The 15,798-nt window shown below is 59.3% G+C and overlaps 1 protein-coding gene across 1 annotated transcript; it reads left to right on the top strand.

Annotated features, from left to right (window-relative positions):
* Window positions 1-14,664: 14,664 nt before the first annotated feature.
* Window positions 14,665-15,486, top strand: RNF208 (ring finger protein 208). Its single transcript, XM_065418587.1, has one exon. It carries the CDS (start codon window positions 14,665-14,667, stop codon window positions 15,484-15,486), a length of 822 nt encoding a protein of 273 aa, XP_065274659.1.
* Window positions 15,487-15,798: the final 312 nt, after the last annotated feature.

Here is a 15,798-nt window from a genome sequence, read left to right as displayed (position 1 = left end):
CCCCGCCCCGCTCACTCCATTCCCCCCCTCTCTCCATTGCTCGCTCTCCCCCACCCTCATTCACTTTCACCGGGCTGGAGCTGAAGGCAGGGGGTTGCGGTGAGGGGTGTGGGCTCTGGGAGGGAGTTTGGGTGTAGGAGAGGGCTCTGGAATGGGGCAGAGTGTTGGGGTGCAGGAGGGGGTGAGGGGTGCGGGCTCTGGGAGGGACCTTGAGAGGGTGCAGAGGAGGCTCTGAGCTGGGGCAGAATGTTGAGGTGCAGGAGGGGGTACAGGGTGCTGGCTCTGGGAGGGGGGGTCAGGGCTGGGGATTGGGGTGCAGGCTCCCGCCGGGCGGCACTTAGCTTGGGAGGCTCCCGGGCAGCGGCGCAGCGGTGCTAAGGCAGGCTCCCTGCCTGCCCTGGCCCCACACCGCTCCCAGAAGGGGCCAACGCGCCCCCGCGGCTCCTGGGGTGGGGCATGTGGCGCCGCACGCTGCCCCTCTCTGAAGGCACCGCCCCCACAGCTCCCATTGGCCACAGTTCCCCGGCCAATGGAAGCTGCGGGGGCGATGCTTGCAGGCAGGAGCAGCGCACGGAAGGAGACCCCTGCCCCCCCCCCGGGGGCATGCTGGCCACTTCTAGGAGGGACCTGTGGTTGGGGCAGGCAGGGAGCCTGCCTTAGCATCAGCCCCGCTGCACCACTGGACTTTTAGAAGCGGAGATAGTGATTGACTTGGAGAGTTTCCAGGATCGACCAGTCGATCTCAATCGACCGGTTGGTGACAATTGACTTAGTGATAAATGATCACTTACACCAAAAATCACAAAATATGCAGGTTGCTTCCAGTCCCTAGAAGCCAGACACTTACCCCGGGCCAATTTGTACCTTAGATCTCAGACCGAAGACAATACTGGTAGCCAGTCCTATAGTAAACTAATTAAGGATTTATTAACTAGGAAAAAGAAATGAGAGTTATTTACAGGTTAAAGCAGGCAACATATATGCACAAATGAGTTATAGTCTATGGTTCCAAAGGGTGACAGAGATGTAGTAATCTGTCAGCACTGAATGTCTTTTCAGGGCTAACCCAGGCTGACCCTGGGGATCTCTTCTGTTTGTTTCTTAGCTCCAGCCCTTGTAAGAGTCCAAACAACAAAGAGATGAAAAGTCTTTATGTCTACTATCTTTATTTCCCCCTTCCAGCATTCAAACCAATGGGACAAGGCCTTCTGGGCATACTTCTCCATGAGTTGATGGGGCAATCAACAATACTTTTGTCCCACAATGGCCACTCTTGGACAAGTGGGGGGAGCTACTCTTCCCGTCTGAGTTCACAAGTTCAGCGCAGGCATTTTTACCATTATATAACAAACATATTTTGCCTTGTAGTACGGAATGCCGACATTAAAAGTAAGATTCATGTATGCAGCAACTGACAATCATTTTATTTCAGAGTAGCAGCCGTGTTAGTCTGTATCAGCAAAAAGAACAGGAGTACTTGTGGCACCTTAGAGACTAACAAATTTATTTGAGCATAAGCTTTCGTGGGCTACAGCCCACTGCATCGGATGCATAGAATGGAACATACAGTAAGAAGATATTTATACACCTTTTCATGTTCCCTGTATGTATAAATATCTTCTTACTGTATGTTCCATTCTATGCATCCGATGAAGTGGGCTGTAGCCCACGAAAGCTTATGCTCAAATAAATGTGTTAATCATTTTATTGACTCTAAACACATCCTTACAAGTCTAACACCCATCTTGAACAATATTAACCTATAGGTGAGCTGGTCTGGTTTCCATCTATCAGTTTGTCAATGCTCAGCTGATGCCTACAGACTTAGCAAGAGCTGACATCACAATATCATATTGATATAGTTCCCAATATACAACCAAAAATACATACACAATGTAAAATCCCATTAGCACCAAAAGATAATGCAAAAGCGGGATGGTAAAATTAGATGTTATTGTGTGAATTCAGACACCAGCTGCCTGGATTAACAATATAGGCATCCATGAAACCAAACAAGTGAAAGACTGGCATAGGTTCAAAAGATTTTGCATCCAGCCATCAAATGAGAGAGCTGCCTCATGAGAACAGTTGAGAAGGTCATGATTAGACTTCAAAAGGCAAGACTATCTTCATCTGTGGCAGGTCCAATTCAATAGAGAAAATGGAAAACTCTGGACCTTCAGCTCCCCTTTTGGTAGATATATGTTTGTGACTTCTTTTGGGGACTGCTTCAACACCAACGCACCATATCCCAGATCTTTTATGGGTTGGAAGTAGGGCTGTCAAACAATTAAAAAAATTAATCGTAATTAATAGCACGATTAAAAAAATTAATCGCACTGTTAAACAATAATAGAATGCCATTTATTTAAATATTTTTGGATGTTTTCTACATTTTCAAATATATTGATTTCAATTATAACACAGAATACAAAGTGTACAATGCTCACTTTATATTTATTTTTCATTACAAGTATTTGCACTGTAAAAACAAAAGAAATAGTATTTTTCAATTCACCTAATACAAGTACTGTAGTGCAATCTCTTAACATGAAAGTTGAACTTACAAATGTAGAATAATGTACAAAAAAACTGCATTCAAAAACAAAACAATGTAAAACTTTGGAGCCTAGAAAGTCCACTCAGTCCTACTTCTTGTTCAGCCAACCACTCAGACAAACAAGTTTGTTTACATTTGCAGGAGATAATGCTGCCCGCTTCTTGTTTACAATGTCACCTGAAAGTGAGAACAGGCATTCGCATGGCACTGTTGTAGCCGGCATCGCAATATATTTACGTGCCAGATGAACTAAAGATTCATATGTCCCGTCATGCTTCAACTACCATTCCAGAGGACATGCTTCCCTGCTGATGATGCTCATTAAAAAAATAATGCATTAATTAAATTTGTGACTGAACTCTTTGGGGGAGAATTGTATGTCCCCTGCTCTGTTTTACCCACATTCTGCCATATATTTCATGTTATAGCAGTCTCGGATGATGACCCAGCACATGTTTAATTAATGCATTATTTTTTTAATGAGCATCATCAGCAGGGAAGCATGTCCTCTGGAATGGTGGCCGAAGCATGAAGGGGCATACAAATGTTTAGCATATCTGGCATGTAAATACCTTGCAATGCCAGCTACAAATGTGCCATGCGAACACCTGTTCTCACTTTCAGGTGACATTGTAAATAAGAAGCAGGCAGCATTATCTCCTGTAAATCTAAACAAACTTATTTGTTTTAGGGATTGGCTGAACAAGAAGTAGGACTGAGTGAACTTGTAGGCTCTGAAGTTTTACATTGTTATGTTTTTGAGTGCAGCTATGTAACAAAAAAACCTACATTTGTAAGTTGCACTTTCAGGACAAAGAGATTGCACTACTGTACTTGTATGAGGTGAATTGAAACATACTATTTCTTTTGTTTATCATTTTTACAGTGCAAATATTTGTAATCAAAAATATACACTTTGATTTTAATTACAGCACAGAATACAATATATATGAAAATGTAGAAAAACAGCCAAAATATTTAATACATTTCAATTGGTATTCTCTTGTTTAACAGTGCGATTAAAACTGCGATTAATCACCATTGATTTTTTTAATCATGATTAATTTTTTGAGTTAATCGCGTGAGTTAACTGTGATTAATTGGCAGCCCTAATTGGAAGCAGTAACTGATGATCTGCAGATCTGGGGCAAAAATAAGTTAGACTTCAATGCGAGACCGTATAATGTTCTGTAGTTTGCCAAAGGAGAAAACCCGACCTTAAATGGAAGAGGAACAAATGCCAGATTGGGCTGAATAAGATTGGTTTTGTAGGACATATACTTAGGGCTTGTCTACATGGTGGGGCAATGTGCTTTATTGGGGTGTGATTTCTAAAGTGTACTAATGTGTTGCACATCAATTGGTCTGTCTAGACCCTGCTGGTGTGAACTAAAAGTTCCCTAGCATAGTAGTTCTCAACCGGGGTACGCATATCCCTGGGGGTACGCAGAGGTCCTCCAGGGGGTACATCGACATCTAGAGATTTGCCTAGTTTTACAACAGGCTACATAAAAAGCACTAGCGAAGTCACTACAAACTAAAATTTCGTACAGTGATTTGTTTATACTGCTCTATATACACTGAAATGTAAGTACAATATTTGTATTCCAATTGATTTATTTTATAATTATATGGTAAAAATGAGGAAGTCAGCGATTCTTCAGTAACAGTGTGCTGTGACGTGTATTTTTATGTCTGATTTTGTAAGCAAGAAGTTTTTAAGTGAGGTGAAACCTGGGGGTACACAAGACAAATCACACTCCTGAAAGGAGTACAGTAGTCTGGAAAGATTGAGAGTCACTGCCTAGCATGCTTTAACATAGTATTGTTTGGATTTGATTATGGCTGTTACATTAGCTTTTATTTTTGGGTGTAGCTATTGGGTGTGAGTATTGCTGTTGGTTGAGGGTGTGACTCTTGGGATCAGGTGTGACTTTGGGGTTAGGATATAGCTATTGTGTAGCTGTGGGGTTCGGGTGCAGTTGTGGGGTTAGGGTTTGGCTGTTGAGTTCAGTTGTGGCTGTTGGGTAAGGGTGTAGCTTTTGGGTGTGAATGCAGCTGTTGAGTTAGGATTTGAACTGTGGGTTCCATTGTGGCTATTGGGTCTGGGTGTGACTATTGGGTCTGGGTGTGACCATCTGGTTACCTTTTGGGGTTGTTGGTTTTTTTAATTTGATTTTTTTTCTTAAAAAAAAAAAAGAAGAATCATAGAATATCAGGGTGCGAAGGGACCTCAGGAGGTCATCTAGTCCAACCCCCTGCTCAGAGCAGGACCAATCCCCCTAAATCATCCCAGCCAGGGCTTTGTCAAGCCTGACCTTAAAAACCTTTAAGGAAGGAGTTTCCACCACCTCCCTAGGTAACGCATTCCAGTGCTTCACCACCCTCCTAGTGAAACAGTGTTTCCTAATATCCAACCTAGACCTCCCCCACTGCAACTTGAGACCATTGCTCCTTGTTCTGTCATCTGCCGCCACTGAGAACAGTCTAGATCAGGCCTGCACAACTCGTAAAGCGGCGAGGGCCATATTACTCCAAAGAAAATAGCCGAGGGCCGAAACCCCCCGGCCGTACTGAAACGCCCCCCCCCCCCGCGCCACCCAGCCCCGCCGAACCCCATCTCCCCCCCCCAGCGCCGCCCAGCCCCCGTGTAAGCAAGCAGGACTCACCCCGGCGGCGCCTCCTGCTGGTCTTCTCGGGAATTAGCTCATCCAGCCGTTGGAGGGTCCGGGGGCATTAGCTGCCTTCCCCGCGGAGCCTCTGGCCCCCCGGCCCGCTGGAGCGCAGCCGAGCGGGAGAGGTGCGGGGCTCCCTGGCAGCGGCGGGGAAGTTTATCGGTTTGGGGGACCCTGACCGGCTCCTCGCCCCTGTACGCCGGCCGCCCCGCCTGGGACAAGTCTCGCCCCGGCAGCCCCTCTCCGCCGCGTGTCTCTGATCGGTGGCCCACACCCCCGGGCCGCGCCGCCCACCCGGGCCCTGCCCGCTCCGCGCTGCCCCCGGACGCACCGTGCTGCCCCGTGGGCTGCAGGGCTGGAGCAGCCGCCGCGCTGCACTGCAGCGCTCCCGGCCCCGGCCCTGCGCTCTGGCCGCCGGGGGGAGAGCCGAGCCCCAGCTGGGGCTCGCCGCCCTCTCGCCGCCCTGCCCCCGGCGCTCTGGCCGCCGGGGGGAGAGCCGAGCACCCGCCGGGGCTCGCCGCCCTCCTCCCAGAGCTCCGGCCGCCCTCCCCTCCGGCGCCCTCCCCCCGGCCGCCGCAGGGAGAGCGCCGCCCTCCCCCCCCCCGGCGCCCTGCCCCCGCGGGCAGAGCGGAGCCCCCGCCGGGGCTCGCCACCCTCGCCCCGGGGCTCCGGCCGCCCTCCCCCCGGCGGGAGAGCCGAGCCCCCGCCGGGGCTCACCCCCCCCGGGCTCCGCCCCCCCCCGCGGGGGGGCGGGGGGGGCGGCCGGAGGTTTTTTTGCCTGGGGCGGCAAAAAAGCCAGAGCCGGCCCTGCCTGGAAGTGACGCTGGACGCCAGGCAGGAGGCGCGGGAGATGGCGACGCGTGTGCGGGGGGGGGGGCCGACCTCACAGCCCGCGGTGGGGGGCAGTTTCCGAGTTCACCCCCTGCCCGGGGGGCCCGACCTCACAGCCCCGCGCGCCGCGCTCTGACTGCCCTGACAGTCAGAAGCGCGGCTGCCGGGTTCGCCCCCTGCCGGCGGTGGGGGGCGACCTCAGCCCCGCGCGCCGCGTTCTGACTGCCCTGACAGTCAGAAGCGCGGGGCAGGGGGCGAACCCGGCAGCCGCGCTTCTGACTGTCAGGGCAGTCAGAGCGCGGCGCGCGGGGCTGTGAGGTCGGGCCCCCCGGGCAGGGGGTGAACCCGGAAACCGCCCCCCACCGCTTGCCCGCGGGCCGCACAGTGGGCCGACGCGGGCCGCATGCGGCCCGCGGCCCGCGTGTTGTGCAGGCCTGGTCTAGATCCATCCTCTTTGGAACCCCCCTTCAGGTAGTTGAAAGCAGCTATCAAATCCCCCCCCCCCCACCCCCCCATTCTTCTCTGCGTTGGCTAGGCCCAGCCACCCCGGGGCAGTGTCCCAATAGCCTGGTCACTGAGTCACAGCAGAAGAAGGGGAATTGCTGGTGTGGTTTGAAACTGAGCCCTGCCATGTGACACATGACAGTGCTGTGAGCATTTGCAACACTGTTCGTGTGAGATGACTGGGCCTGGAAACGAAGAGTCATTCCTTATCAGCTCTCCTGGGCACCACATCCCTTTTACCCTGGCCAGAGCCTGACAAGGTGCTAAACAATTTTTTAAAGTGTGTTTTTCTCCCTACCGATAGTGAGCCTGTACTGCCTACCCATCTCCAGAGCCCTGTGTATTGAATTAACTGCCTAGAGCAGCTGGACCTACCCATCCCCGAGCCCCCCGCTATTGGGACACTGCCCCGGGGCAGCTGGGCCCAGGCAGCGCAGAGCCCCAGGCTATTGGGACACTGCCCCGGGGCGGCTGGGCCCAGGCAGCGCAGAGCCCCCGGCTATGGGACACTGCCCCGGGGCGGCTGGGCCCAGCCAGCGCAGAGCCCCCGGCTATGGGACACTGCCCCGGGGCGGCTGGGCCCAGCCAGCGCAGAGCCCCCGGCTATGGGACACTGCCCCGGAGCGGCTGGGCCCAGCCAACGCAGAGCCCCAGGCTATGGGACACTGCCCCGGGGCGGCTGGGCCCCGCCAGCGCAGAGCCCCCGGCTATGGGACACTGCCCCGGGGCGGCTGGGCCCCGCCAGCGCAGAGCCCCCGGCTATGGGACACTGCCCCGGAGCGGCTGGGCCCAGCCAGCGCAGAGCCCCCGGCGATGGGACACTGCCCCGGGGCGGCTGGGCCCCGCCAGCGCAGAGCCCCCGGCTATGGGACACTGCCCCGGGGCGGCTGGGCCCAGGCAGCGCAGAGCCCCCGGCTATGGGACACTGCCCCGGGGCGGCTGGGCCCAGGCAGGGCAGAGCCCCAGGCTATAGGACACTGCCCCGGGGCGGCTGGGCCCCGCCAGAGCAGAGCCCCAGGCTATGGGACACTGCCCCGGGGCGGCTGGGCCCTGCCAGCGCAGAGCCCCAGGCTATGGGACACTGCCCCGGGGCGGCTGGGCCCAGCCAGCGCAGAGCCCCAGGCTATGGGACACTGCCCCGGGGCGGCTGGGCCCAGGCAGCGCAGAGCCCCAGGCTATGGGACACTGCCCCGGGGCGGCTGGGCCCCGCCAGCGCAGAGCCCCCGGCTATGGGACACTGCCCCGGGGCGGCTGGGCCCCGCCAGCGCAGAGCCCCCGGCTATGGGACACTGCCCCGGGGCGGCTGGGCCCCGCCAGCGCAGAGCCCCCGGCTATGGGACACTGCCCCGGGGCGGCTGGGCCCAGCCAGCGCAGAGCCCCAGGCTATGGGACACTGCCCCGGGGCGGCTGGGCCCCGCCAGCGCAGAGCCCCAGGCTATGGGACACTGCCCCGGGGCGGCTGGGCCCCGCCAGAGCAGAGCCCCAGGCTATGGGACACTGCCCCGGGGCGGCTGGGCCCTGCCAGCGCAGAGCCCCAGGCTATGGGACACTGCCCCGGGGCGGCTGGGCCCAGCCAGCGCAGAGCCCCAGGCTATGGGACACTGCCCCGGGGCGGCTGGGCCCAGGCAGCGCAGAGCCCCAGGCTATGGGACACTGCCCCGGGGCGGCTGGGCCCAGGCAGGGCAGAGCCCCCGGCTATGGGACACTGCCCCGGGGCGGCTGGGCCCAGCCAGCGCAGAGCCCCCGGCTATGGGACACTGCCCCGGGGCGGCTGGGCCCCGCCAGCGCAGAGCCCCAGGCTATGGGACACTGCCCCGGGGCGGCTGGGCCCAGGCAGCGCAGAGCCCCCGGCTATGGCACACTGCCCCGGGGCGGCTGGGTCCCGCCCGCGCAGAGCCCCAGGCTATGGGACACTGCCCCGGGGCGGCTGGGCCCCGCCAGCGCAGAGCCCCCGGCTATGGGAAACTGCCCCGGGGTGGCTGGGCCCCGCCAGCGCAGAGCCCCAGGCTATGGGACACTGCCCCGGGGCGGCTGGGCCCAGGCAGCGCAGAGCCCCCGGCTATGGGACACTGCCCCGGGGCGGCTGGGCCCAGGCAGCGCAGAGCCCCCGGCTATGGGACACTGCCCCGGGGCGGCTGGGCCCAGGCAGCGCAGAGCCCCCGGCTATGGGACACTGCCCCGGGGCGGCTGGGCCCAGGCAGCGCAGAGCCCCCGGCTATGGGACACTGCCCCGGGGCGGCTGGGCCCAGGCAGCGCAGAGCCCCAGGCTATGGGACACTGCCCCGGGGCGGCTGGGCCCCGCTAGCGCAGAGCCCCAGGCTATGGGACACTGCCCCGGGGCGGCTGGGCCCCGCCAGCGCAGAGCCCCAGGCTATGGGACACTGCCCCGGGGCGGCTGGGCCCCGCCAGAGCAGAGCCCCAGGCTATGGGACACTGCCCCGGGGCGGCTGGGCCCTGCCAGCGCAGAGCCCCAGGCTATGGGACACTGCCCCGGGGCGGCTGGGCCCAGCCAGCGCAGAGCCCCAGGCTATGGGACACTGCCCCGGGGCGGCTGGGCCCAGGCAGCGCAGAGCCCCAGGCTATGGGACACTGCCCCGGGGCGGCTGGGCCCAGGCAGGGCAGAGCCCCCGGCTATGGGACACTGCCCCGGGGCGGCTGGGCCCAGCCAGCGCAGAGCCCCCGGCTATGGGACACTGCCCCGGGGCGGCTGGGCCCCGCCAGCGCAGAGCCCCAGGCTATGGGACACTGCCCCGGGGCGGCTGGGCCCAGGCAGCGCAGAGCCCCCGGCTATGGCACACTGCCCCGGGGCGGCTGGGTCCCGCCCGCGCAGAGCCCCAGGCTATGGGACACTGCCCCGGGGCGGCTGGGCCCCGCCAGCGCAGAGCCCCCGGCTATGGGACACTGCCCCGGGGTGGCTGGGCCCCGCCAGCGCAGAGCCCCAGGCTATGGGACACTGCCCCGGGGCGGCTGGGCCCAGGCAGCGCAGAGCCCCCGGCGATGGGACACTGCGCCGGGGCGGCTGGGCCCAGCCAGCGCAGAGCCCCAGGCTATGGGACACTGCCCCGGGGCGGCTGGGCCCAGGCAGCGCAGAGCCCCAGGCTATAGGACACTGCCCCGGGGCGGCTGGGCCCCGCCAGCGCAGAGCCCCAGGCTATGGGACACTGCCCCGGGGCGGCTGGGCCCCGCCAGAGCAGAGCCCCAGGCTATCGCGACAATACTCCTGGCTCTGTACACCAGCATGCGCGGGTTTGTCCTGTAGTTGCTGAGTCACTGCAGGCCCCTCTAAAGTGCTGGGTCCCCGGCCCTGCACTTGTGTCTGTCTGGCTGTGCCCACTAGGAGACTCCACCAGGGGTCAAAGCAGGTCTCCGCTCTTTGAAATGGCCGCTGCTGGCCTCCCCGAGCAGCAGGGGAGGCGATAGCCAGGCAGCATGTGCATTTGCGGGGTGCTCCGAGGCTGACCTTGGGCTGCGAGGGTGGCAGAGATTCGTTGCTGCAGCAGCAGCAGCAGGCAGCTCAAATGGCGGAAAAAGGGTGAGGGGGAGGAAGGAAGCCCAGACCACAGTCTGTGCTCCTCACCCCCGAGCGAGCGGAGAGCTTGCTGAGAGCTGCAGCCAGCCTGCCATGGAGGGGGGAAATCCCCTTCACCCCCTCCCCCAGTGAGCTTGCACAGCAAGCAGCCTGCCTAGAGCAGAGGAGCTGAGCTCAATGCTGCTGCGGGAGGGGGAAAGACTCATGAATGACGAGGGGGAGGGAGCCGGCATTGGGCACTAGGGCTCTGCGGCCCACTGGGCTCCGTGCTGCTGATAGCGAGAAATGTGAGCTGGCTGCATCACTGCAGTACCCACTGCAGACACAGAGAGAGGGGGAGAGCGAGCAGCGAGGAACCAGCTCCCAGCACTGAGCATCCTGGGGACAGGCTCCCTCACAGCAAGGAAACAGCTCCCGGGGAGAGCGTTCTACAGCAGCAGCCCAGAGACCCCCCCAGCCCTGAGCACCCCCAGGGGACAGGCTCCGCCAGCCACAGCAAGGATTTGGCAAGGCTCTTGCTTCCAGCCAGCCCTGCACCTGCTGTGCTGCCAAGGATCTCGCCTTTGCCGAGATGATCCCAGGAAAGCTACTAGCAGAGGCTGCCGCCTCTTGTACGGCTCTGCCAGTCCAGTAGCCTGCAGATGCCGTGTGCACTTGCCGTCGCTGACAGTGTTGCATCAGCATCGTACCTGCAGAAGCAAAATCCCATCCTGCCCAGAGAGCTGGCTTGCTGGTGCGAGGAGTCGAGGAGGCTGGCTGGGAACCAAAGCCCTGGGAAGAGGCGGTTGTCCTTCATCATTGCAGCCTGGAGGAGTCGCATCCCTGGGATCGAAGGGGCAGACGGGGCAGTGCCAGGGAACCGGGCCTCCTGGCGCACATCAGCAGCAGGCCTGGCAGGGATCTGGGCTCCCTCCTGAGCCCAGCATCCGGAACAAGCACAGCTGGGGGACTGCGGCCTTTTGTCCTGCCCTTAGGGGAGAATCACCCCTTTGCTGGGCTGGATCGCCAACAGCAGACGAGGCTGCATTGAGCAGGTCCTTGCCAGGGGGCATCAGGAGGCTGGACCAGACCGGAGGAAGAGCCAGGCTGGATTTGGAGAGGGTGTGGATAGCAGAGAGCCAGGACGCTGGGCGAGCAGCACTGGAGCCTGCATCTCCTCTGCCTTTCAGATAACCTCTAGTGACAGGGCCTCCAGTCCGCCAGGAGCCCGTCCCGCAAGGCAGGAGCCTCCTTAAAGAACAGGGCTTTGAAGCCCCACAGCCCAGCCCAGGTAAGGGGATTTAGTGTGTGTCCGTGGTGGGCATCCGCCTGCAGGACTGTGTGTGCGCCTGGGCATGTGTGTGAGTGCTGTGTAACTGTGCACGGATGTGTGCATGCTGTGTGTTAGTGTGAGTGCTGTGTGTGTGCTGCGTGTCATTGCCTACAGCGTGATCACTGTGAACACCGTGTGCCTGTGTCAGCATGGAATGTGCGGGGAGTGTGAATGCTGTGTGTTAACTTGTGATGTGCGTGTGTGAGCGTTGTATGTCACTGTGTGTGTGGTGTGTGCCTCTTGAGCATTGCCTATCAGTGTGTGTGCCAGGTGTGTCACTCCTGTGTTGTGTAGCAGTGTGGGTGTGTCACATATGTGTTGTGTAGCAGGGTGTGTACTGTGTGTCAGTGTGTGTGCCGAGTGTGTCACATATGTGTTGTGTAGCAGTGTGGGTGTGTCACTCCTGTGTTGTGTAGTTGTGTGTCAGTGTGTGTGCCAGGTGTGTTATTCCTGTGTTGTGTAGCAGGCTGTGTGCTGTGTGTCAGTGTGTGTGCCGGGTGTGTCACTGCTGTGTTGTGTAGCAGCGTGTGTGCTGTGTGTCAGTGTGTGTGCCGGGTGTGTCACTCCTGTGTTGTGTAGTTGTGTGTCAGTGTGTGTGCCAGGTGTGTTATTCCTGTGTTGTGTAGCAGGCTGTGTGCTGTGTGTCAGTGTGTGTGCCGGGTGTGTCACTGCTGTGTTGTGTAGCAGCGTGTGTGCTGTGTGTCAGTGTGTGTGCCGGGTGTGTCACTGCTGTGTTGTGTAGCAGGGTGTGTGCTGTGTGTCGGGTGTGTCACTGCTGTGTTTTGTAGCAGGGTGTGTGCTGTGTGCCGGGTGTGTCACTGCTGTGTTGTGTAGCAGCGTGTGTGCTGTGTGTCAGTGTGTGTGCCGGGTGTGTCACTGCTGTGTTGTGTAGCAGAGTGTGTGCTGTGTGTCAGTGTGTGTGCCGGGTGTGTCACTGCTGTGTTGTGTAGCAGGGTGTGTGCTGTGTGTCGGGTGTGTCACTGCTGTGTTGTGTAGCAGGGTGTGTGCTGTGTGTCGGGTGTGTCACTGCTGTGTTGTGTAGCAGGGTGTGTGCTGTGTGCCGGGTGTGTCACTCCTGTGTTGTGTAGCATTGGGAGTGCTGTGTGCCGGGTGTGTCACTCCTGTGTTGTGTAGCAGGGTGTGTGCTGTGTGCTGGGTATGTCATTCCTGTTGTGTGGAGCAGGGTGTGTGCTGTGTAGCGGGGTGTGTCACTCCTGTGTTGTGTAGCAGTGGGAGTGCTGTGTGCCGGGTGTGTCACTCCTGTGTTGTATAGCAGTGGGAGTGCTGTGTGCGGGTGTGTCACTCCTGTGTTGTGTAGCAGTGGGAGTGTTGTGTGCCGGGTGTGTCACGCCTGTGTTGTGTAGCAGGGTGTGTGTTGTGTAGCAGGTTGTGTGCTGTGTTGTCCCTGTGGTTGTGTAGGTGGAATGGAGCACACTGCAGCCAGGCACAGCGGGCAGCCTGGTGATGAGGATTTGCTGCCTCCCAAGGCCTGCTGGCTGTGATGGAGGTTCAGGGCAGGCCCAGCGGGCCCAGCTAACTCACCAGCTCTTCCACCCGCTTCCTGCTGAGCCCCACTGAATTAGAACAAGAAATTTGGGATGAATGAGAGATTTGGATGGGGTAAAATACCTTGACCAGTTCCCTCAGCTGGCCCCTTGGGCAGCCCCATAGCCAGACAGCCCTGTCGAACGGTCCTGTGGCCAAGCAGCCCCCTTTAGGTGGTCCCGTGGCTGCATGGCCCCATGATCAGCTCTTGCAGAGTGTGCTGAGGGCAGCTCCCCGCTAGGGTAGGAATTTGCCAGGCCTGCAATGAAGGAGCCTCCATCGTCCTCTCCAGGGGGGCAGGGCTGTCTCCTTGCCACTAGCAAGGCAATACCTAGTGACAGTCACCCCTTCACCCCGAAACACGGGTGCCCTCTCAGCCCTGTCCCAAGAGGACTGGGGTGGGGGACACAGAAGAGAGAGAGAAGCCAGGGCAGAGCAAATGTGTGTGGGGGGAGATAATGTGGGGAGAGTGACCCAATCGATGGGGGGGGGGGCTAATGTACAGATCCAGAGGGGGGGAGCCCCGAACACCTGAGAAAGGGCCCCTGAGACCTAGGGGGAGGAGGGGGAGTAACAGGCTACTTATGCATCTGGGATTTCTAGGGGAGACATCAGAATCTGTCCCGGGCTTTGGTCAGGGAGGCTGAGCCCCTCCCCCAGAATCCCCTCTCCCCACGCGCAGCCCCGGGGAACTGACAGGGAGGTACTGGAGAGCAGAGGCCTGTGGGGAATGCCTGGCGACTCCCAGGTCTTGCAGCTGTGCTGGGCCAGCCAGGGCTCTGGCGTGCCCCCCTTGGGTCTGCCCAAGGAGCAGAGAGTGAGGCGCTGGCTCCAGCCACCCAGTGACCCCCATTGAACACTTGCAGATTTCAAATCTCCCGTGAGCCGTGTCTCCAACTTCCTGTTGCTTTGTGTTTCCAGCCTTTTCCTGCGAGTGGCTGCAGGGGACGCGGAGCTGAGGCTGGGGCAGCGCGGCAGGGCTGATCCGTGGCTACACTCCTGCATCCCCACCAACAGAGCCTGGTCCGCTGGGTCTGGTGCCCAGCTACTACCCTGGGGGAGCTGCTGGCTCCACGAACCTCAGTGACTGCGAGTGGGAGAGACAAAGTCAGAGCAAAGGAATTCACACACACATTCTTCAGCCCTGCCGGGATCTTACCCAGAAAGAGGAATACAGGCTGGGTGGGGGCAGGGCACCTGTGGGAAGGTGCAGGGAGCCCGCCTCGCAGGCTGCATTGCTGGGACCTGTCCTGGGATGAACTGGAGCCCTGACTCATCTGCTCCAGGGCCAGGAGAAAGCCTGGCTGTCCCTAAGCCTCTTGCCTGAGTTTGCTATTTCCAGCTGCTGATGATCTGGCTTGGAAAGCGACACCACACAGAGGGTGGGAGATCTCTCAGCCACAGGGCTGCCACAGGATTAAGCATCTGAGAAAGGCACTGCGGGGAGGAAGCGCTTTGATCATCCGACTGGAACCTAGGAGCAGAAAGGCTCCGCTCAGCAGGATGCTGCCGTGACTGCAGCCACTTCCTGTGCACGCCTCCATCTGCGGAAGCAGCACCTCTAGGAATGCGGGGGAAGCCAGGGTGACTGGACTCCAGAGGGAACTTGGTTGCCTAGAGCTGCACCTTTCTCCCAGGATGTGCCCCTGCTCCAGCGGCTTTCTCCAGCCCTATCGCTTCACTGCCCGAACACGATTGAAAGCTCTGCATGCTGCCAGCGCGTTTTAGCCTCATGCAGGCACCCCTTGCAGAACCCCGAGCCGCGGACAGCAATGTGAAAACAATCCTCATGTCGTGTCTCAAAGGGCAACAGGTCATCATCAAAATGGAGGCGATGAAGATCATCCACCCAGAGAAGTTCTCGGAGCTACAGGCCTCCCAGCCACGCTACACCTCAGCGCCCCGCCGGGAGCCCCCTCTCGTGGCCAAGCGCGCCTGGCCGTCAGAGTCCGAGATCATTGTCAATCAGGCGTGCGGGGACATCCCTGCCCTGGACAGTAACCCTGGCTCTCTGGGGCTGCCCCGGACTCCGCCCCTGCCGCGGCGAGAGCGAATATACCAAGCGCAGCGCAAGGGCAGCTCGGAGGTCTGTTACCACCGCCAGCCGCCCTCAGACGAGGTGATCGTTAACCAGTACGTACTGCACCCCTCCACGCCGTGCGAGCCCCTCGAGTGCCCCACCTGCGGCCACATGTACAACTTCACCAACAAGCGGCCCCGCATCCTCTCCTGCCTGCACTCGGTGTGCGAGGAGTGCCTGCAGATCCTCTATGAGTCCTGCCCCAAGTACAAGTTCATCTCCTGCCCCACCTGCAAGCGGGAAACCGTGCTCTTCACCGACTACGGGCTGGCTGCGCTGGCGGTGAACACCAGTATCCTGAACAGACTGCCCGCTGAGGCCCTGGCCGCCAACCCTGTGCAGTGGAGCAGCGACGCCGACCGCAGCTGCTATCAGACCTTCCGCCAGTACTGCGGCGCTGCCTGCACCTGCCACATCCGAAATCCACTGTCTTCCTGCACCATCATGTAACCTGTGCACCCTGCCCTGCCTAGCCCCGCACCGCCTCCCTGCCCCGGGGCTGGACAGTGTGAGAGACGACCAGGGACCAGTCCCAGGGGACGACAGGACCGAGTGAGGGTGGCAAGTCTGACTAGCTCCCCTGGTGCTGCAGGTGCTATACACATCATCCCCAGACCAGCTCCCCATGCCAGCACAGGGCATCCCCACCTGCTCAGCGCTCAAGTTTAGGAGGGGGCTGCTGGGAACACAGCCCCCTCAGTAATACGAAGCCACTGGCTGAGCAGAGGCCTGGCAGTGCTCCAGAGCGAGGGACATTCCTGT

This window comes from Emys orbicularis, chromosome 18 (assembly GCF_028017835.1).
Source record: "Emys orbicularis isolate rEmyOrb1 chromosome 18, rEmyOrb1.hap1, whole genome shotgun sequence".
Classification (NCBI taxonomy): domain Eukaryota; kingdom Metazoa; phylum Chordata; order Testudines; family Emydidae; genus Emys; species Emys orbicularis.
This window is presented reverse-complemented; position numbering and strand designations above follow the sequence as displayed.